At 43.3% G+C, this 5,752-nt stretch overlaps 1 protein-coding gene across 1 annotated transcript; it reads right to left on the reverse strand.

Moving 5' to 3' along the window:
- Positions 1-367: 367 nt before the first annotated feature.
- Positions 368-1,312, reverse strand: LOC120236089 (putative olfactory receptor 2B3). The gene has a single exon (XM_039238720.1). It carries the CDS (start codon positions 1,310-1,312, stop codon positions 368-370), a length of 945 nt encoding a protein of 314 aa, XP_039094651.1.
- Between the last annotated feature and the right edge of the window lie 4,440 nt (positions 1,313-5,752).

Below are 5,752 nucleotides of genomic sequence, written 5' to 3' on the forward strand. Positions count from 1 at the left end.
GAGGTTATGACCTGAGCCGAAGTCGGATGCTTGGCTGACTGAGCCACCCAGGGGTCCCATGAACTCATTCATCCAATCAGCAAATGTTAATGATACTTTGTTACAGATTCTTTGCAGAGCCCTGGGAAACAAATAAATCAGACATAGGTCCTGACTTGGCACTCTGTCTACAGCTGAGTCTCTTGATGTTTGAGGATAACTCAGCTGCTGGAACCATCAACAGGTCCCACCCAGGCACCAACCTTACATATTATCTCCCATAACTATCAGTCAGTGATTCATGCCTATCCGTAGGGTGATGGGAGGGAATGGGGTGGAACGTGTGGTATCAGGGCTGGTGATAGCTTTCTATGCTCCAGTGGCCTCTCTAAGAAGCCTTGCTTGAGCCTGTTAACTTGAGAAAAGCCCTCTTCACATCTTTGTTTCTAAGGCTATAGATGATGGGATTGAGAAAGGCAGAGATAACATTGTAGAACAGAGCCAGTTTCTTGTCCCGCTCTGGGGAGGCATTGGCTCCAGGGTTCATGTACATAAACATGGCAGGTCCACAGAACATGGTGACCACAGTGATGTGGGAGGCACAGGTGGAGAAGGCCTTGAGTCGACCCTGAGCTGAGCGGATCTTCAAGATTGTGGCAAAGATGCGGATATAAGAGGCCAGAATGAAGGAAAGGGGTACCAGGAGAAGGATGAAGCCCAGGATAAAATCTACTTGGTCATTGAGGGATGTGTCTGCACAGGCCAGTTTCAGAACAGCAGGGATCTCACAGAAGAAGTGATTGATCTCATTGGGGCCACAGTAGGGCAGGCGCATTGTGAAGACAGTGTAGACTAGGGAACAGCTGATACCCCAGAGTCCACAAAAGATAGCCATTGCCACACACAGCCATGGGGTCATGATAACATTGTATCTGAGTGGGTAACAGATGGCCACATATCTATCATAGGCCATGACAGAGAACAGCCAGCCCTCAGTGATGCCCAACACCAGAAAGATGTACATCTGGGCCACACACCCAACATAGGAAATAGTTTTCTTCTGGCAGATCAGATGTACCAACATTTGGGGCACAGTAGTGGTGACATAGCTCATGTCCAGCATGGAGAGGACACTGAGGAAGAAGTACATGGGTGTGTGGAGGCGGGAGTCCAAGTGGATCAAGGTGACAATGAGCCCATTGCCCACAAGTGTAGAGAGGTAGAGAAAGAGGAAGATGTTGAAGAGGATTGCATTAATTTGGGAATCCCTGGAGAAGCCCAGAAGGATGAATTCAGACACGGAGCTGTGGTTGTCCCAGGGAAAGTTCTGCATTCTCCTTCAGCTGCAGAAAGAAAAATGAACCGACTAGTGGCCCAGGTTAGGATGCACATTCAGGTACCATGACCATTCAGTTGCTGGCAGCCAGTGGTTATTTGGATATCACTATCAGCTCAAAGACTGAGGTCTAGTCAGAGTGAGGCCAAATTTGGGGAAGGGAGGGAAACCTTCATGGAATTTTCTGTTTATCATGCCCAAATCTTTTTTTCAAGACCACCAGGGTCTCATTTGATTCTATCATCCCCAGAAAGGCCACCTGTTTTCTTGTCTTTCGGGAGTTATCATCACATAATGCATTGCTTGGGGCTCTTTTCCCCTAGTCCTGGCTATAGAGTGGGATAATGATCTGAAGTTCTCCCATCCCTCTTCTCGAAAAACAAACACTCAGAACCCTTTCCTTTGGAGCTTTAGCCTTCTGATCATTACAATATAAAGGAGGTGAGTCAGAAATGTGAGGAAGATATATGACTCCAGAAGCATTAAAATTTTTTAGAAAAATTTTACTCAGGTCTGTGTTTCTTGAATCTTTTGGGCATCTGGAAGCTTCCTTACATCCGATTTTGTTTTAGACAAAATTGTTCACTATTCTGCTTCATCCTGGCCTTACCCACAAATGAAGGAAAGAGTCTTCCTGCTTCACTCTAAAACTATAATAGAGGGGCGCCTGGGTGGTTTAGTCGGTTAAGCGTCCGACTTTTGCTTGGGTCATGATCTCACGGTTCGTGGGTTCGAGCCCCGCGTCGGGCTCTGTGCTGACTGCCAGCTCAGAGCCTGGAGCCTGTTTCAGTCTGTGATTCCCTCTCTCTCTGACCCTCCCCTGCTCACGCTGTTTCTCTCTTAGAAATAAATAAAACATTTAAAAAAAAACTATAATAGAGACAGAATAATAATTTTTTTTTTTTTTTTTTTTTTTTTTTGCTTAAAGGCAGCTTTGGCATCTCTTTATTCCCCCAACCTGGCAGGAATACCCTCCCAAAAGTAATATATCCCTTGGAGTCCTTTCTTTTTTTGCAGTTGAGATTTATGAAAGGAGAGGAGACCCATTTAAAAACTGCATAAGTTTAGTTTATATATTAAAAATTAGGGATGACTCCTTGTTTGTGGTACTACAGGAGCTGGTGTATTCTAGTGGAGCATGGGATTTGTAATCAAAAGACTAGACTTCAAGTCTTGGTGCTTCAACTGTGCTTCCATTCAAGTAACTTAATCTCCTTGAGCCCCATTTGCTTCTCTGTAAAAATCTACATAATATTTACCAGAAGAGATATCATGAGAAATAATCCATAATACGTGTAAAGTGCTTAGCTCTGTGATTAACACAGAGCAGGAGCTCAGTAATATTATTTCCCATCAAATCCCCTTCCTCACGGTGTCATTCATCAAATAGTCAACAAACACTGATTGAGCACTTACTACCTATCACGTTCTGTTCTAAGAGCTGAAGAGACAGGACAAATAAGTTCTATTCCTAATCCTCAAGAAGCTTACAGTCTGTTTAGAGAAATAGAAGAATAGAGGCACAAACCACATCCCAGTGTGCTTAGCACTCTGACAGAAATATGTGCTAGCAGTCAAAGCTCTTTGCTAAGCACTAGGGATACAGTAATAAAAATCTTTGCCCTCAAAAAGCATTCACGGGAAGGAGACAGGTGAACAATGAATACAGCCAAATGACAAGTGTTGATGGGGTAAGTACAGAGTGTCAAAGGAGCCCAGATAGGCTGTGCTTTCTTAAAGAAGCACCTATGTAGCCTTTGAGAGGTAGACGTATCCAAGAAGAGGACGCATAATGTGAAACTTAAAAGCTGAGAAAAGATTAGCTAAGCAAAGATCTTAAGGACAAGTTTTGCAAGAAGATGGTGCTGCAGGTGCAAAGGACCATAACTAAGGAAAGGTTTTATACAACCATTGTGCACAAGACATAAAGACTGAGGGTAGAATAGTCTGCACAGGGCAAGAGGGAAAAGAAAAGGGTATTGTATACTTTAGTAAGGAGCATGGAGTTGGTAATTTAGGCCATGACAATTTGCAGATAAGTTTTAAGCAGAAAAGTAATTCATTGAGGCTTAGGTTTTAGAAACATCACTACTTGGGTGGAAGTTAGGAGAAGGCATTGGAGTGAGACCAGTTGATGGGTATGGGAAAAAGGCAGGAACAGCATAGAATTCTAGAAAATAAAGAAGAGAAAAGCTATTAGAGAGAGATGTAGGAAACTGAATCAACAGAGCTTAGTAACTGAGGAGTACAGAAGGTGAGACAGAAGAAAGAGACAATGATGAACTTGAGGTTTCAGGTTTGGGAACAATTACAAGACAAAACCTGGGTGGAGGCGGTGGAGGGAGAGATGGCGTGAGTCAGGAAATGACTGGAAGGTAATGATTAACTTTGTTACAGACATAGAGCTTGACACATGGGGTATTCTTGAGGATCTGACAAAGAATAGGTTGGATAGCATTGAAACTCAGGAAGGATATCTAAATGGAAAGGATATCTAAGTGGAAGATAAAAATTGAGGAGGTAATCAAGGTACATGATGGATGAGAGCCCTCCAGGATAGCTCAGAGAAAGAGCAAAGGATCAAAAGCTGCAACCTGACGCATGAACACAAGAGAGATCAGCAGTAGAAGAACGAGGGCTTGAGCAAGAGCATCAGAGAGGCAGGGAACTTGGTTTCACCAACCAAAGGAGCTAACATCTCCAAAAGGGCATATGATGCCAGACACTACAGAGAGGGCAGGAGGAATAAAACTTTAAAAATGTAATAATGTGGGGCACCTGGGTGGCTCAGTCGGTTAAGCCTCCGACTTCAGCTCAGGTCATGATCTCACGGTTCGTGGGTTTGTGAGCCCACAACGGGCTCTGTGCTGACAGCCAGCTCAGAGCCTGGAGCCTGTTTCAAATTCTGTATCTCTCTCTCTCTCTCTCACCCTCCCCTGGTCAAACTGTCTCTCTCTCTCAGAAATAAATAAAACATTAAAAAAATAAAAAAAATAAAAATGTAATGTGGAAATTATTCTTAGCTTGGAAGTGGGAAATTTTGGTGAAGTGAAAGCAAAAATCTGACACCAATGGGTTTTGAAGAGTGAACTGGTCTGTAAAGTGGAGTAATGAAGAGATATCTAAGATTGGGTCGTAAGGTGGAAAGAGTGTTTTATCTGTGTTGCTGTTTTTTAAAGATATATACACTGTGTGTGGGGGGGGAGCCAAAAGAGAGGGAGAAAGAGGTGATATTGCAAGGTCTCTGAGGAGGCAACAGCAATGGAACTAAGTGCACAAGTCATGAAAGGCAGCTTTAGGAAGAGTACAATGGAAGGAACGGAGCTAAGAGTGAGTTGGATACAGGTCATTTAGTTGTGACTACCAGAAATTTCAACAGTATCTTCCCGTGCACCAGTCTCATGGGTTCTTCCTTCACAGTCTATCATGTAGATGGTGAGGAAGACAATCTGATCCAGTGGTTGAAAGTAGAATTTCAAGTCTCAAATAGATAGAACAAGAAGCTAATGTCAAGAAAAGAAATGTTATAGTAGAGAGCTAAAATCCTCTGTACCTTCCTTGGATTCAAAAAGCCAATCACAACAGTTTAGATGAAGCAGTAGTTCATTGGGCAATAACTGAAGACTGAAAGAGTACCAGTGTAAGTAAACTTTCTAAAAAGTCATCATTGAGGTAACATCATTGAGAAAGATTGCTGACAGATGGCGAAAGGTGTCATGGAATGTGTCTGCAGTAGTCAGATCTCATGTAGGGCATCTTTCTCAATGGTGGGTCCACATTTTAAAGGCAGTGTGGATATGTTGAAATAAGTTATAAAGAAGGGTCTGGAAACCACATCATATGAAGAAGAGTTGGAGAAATAGGGTATGTTTACCATGTAGAATAAAAGGTGAAGGACATTCTGGAAGTTGAGGGCCAACTCTCTGAAAGGCTTTCATGTGGAAGACAGATAAGACTTGTCCTAGGTGGTCTTAAGAAGTATAGTTGGGAGTTACACCAGAGAGGCAAGATCCAACATAATACAACCAGCTTACATTACGGAGGGCAGTCCACAGATAGAGTCAACTGTCCTGGAAGGTAGTAAACTTGCTGACCCCATGAAAGGATCTAACAAAATGTCAAAATGCATTGTAACCAATCCTGCTGGTGGGGCAGGAGTGTCTCTGGTCTACTCTATCTAGAAGAGTTGAAGACTTTGACACTCCTCTGGCAGCTCCACTGGACCTTCTAGCTCCACCTGGACCTGATATCTGATGCCTGGACTATTGCAGTAGGTTCTCAGTAAGCTTCCCATCCCCGTTCCTTGTTACATACTCAGTGACCAGAATATGGTACAGAATTGATGAAAAGAGGAGTATAGAAGGGGAAGGGAAAGAACAGCCAGGAATATATTAATGGGTACTCCAAGGCCACTGTGAGCCTCCTCTCCAGCCATCC

The sequence above is a fragment of the Hyaena hyaena genome, unplaced genomic scaffold, assembly GCF_003009895.1.
Source record: "Hyaena hyaena isolate Hyena2069 unplaced genomic scaffold, ASM300989v1 scaffold_144, whole genome shotgun sequence".
Classification (NCBI taxonomy): domain Eukaryota; kingdom Metazoa; phylum Chordata; class Mammalia; order Carnivora; family Hyaenidae; genus Hyaena; species Hyaena hyaena.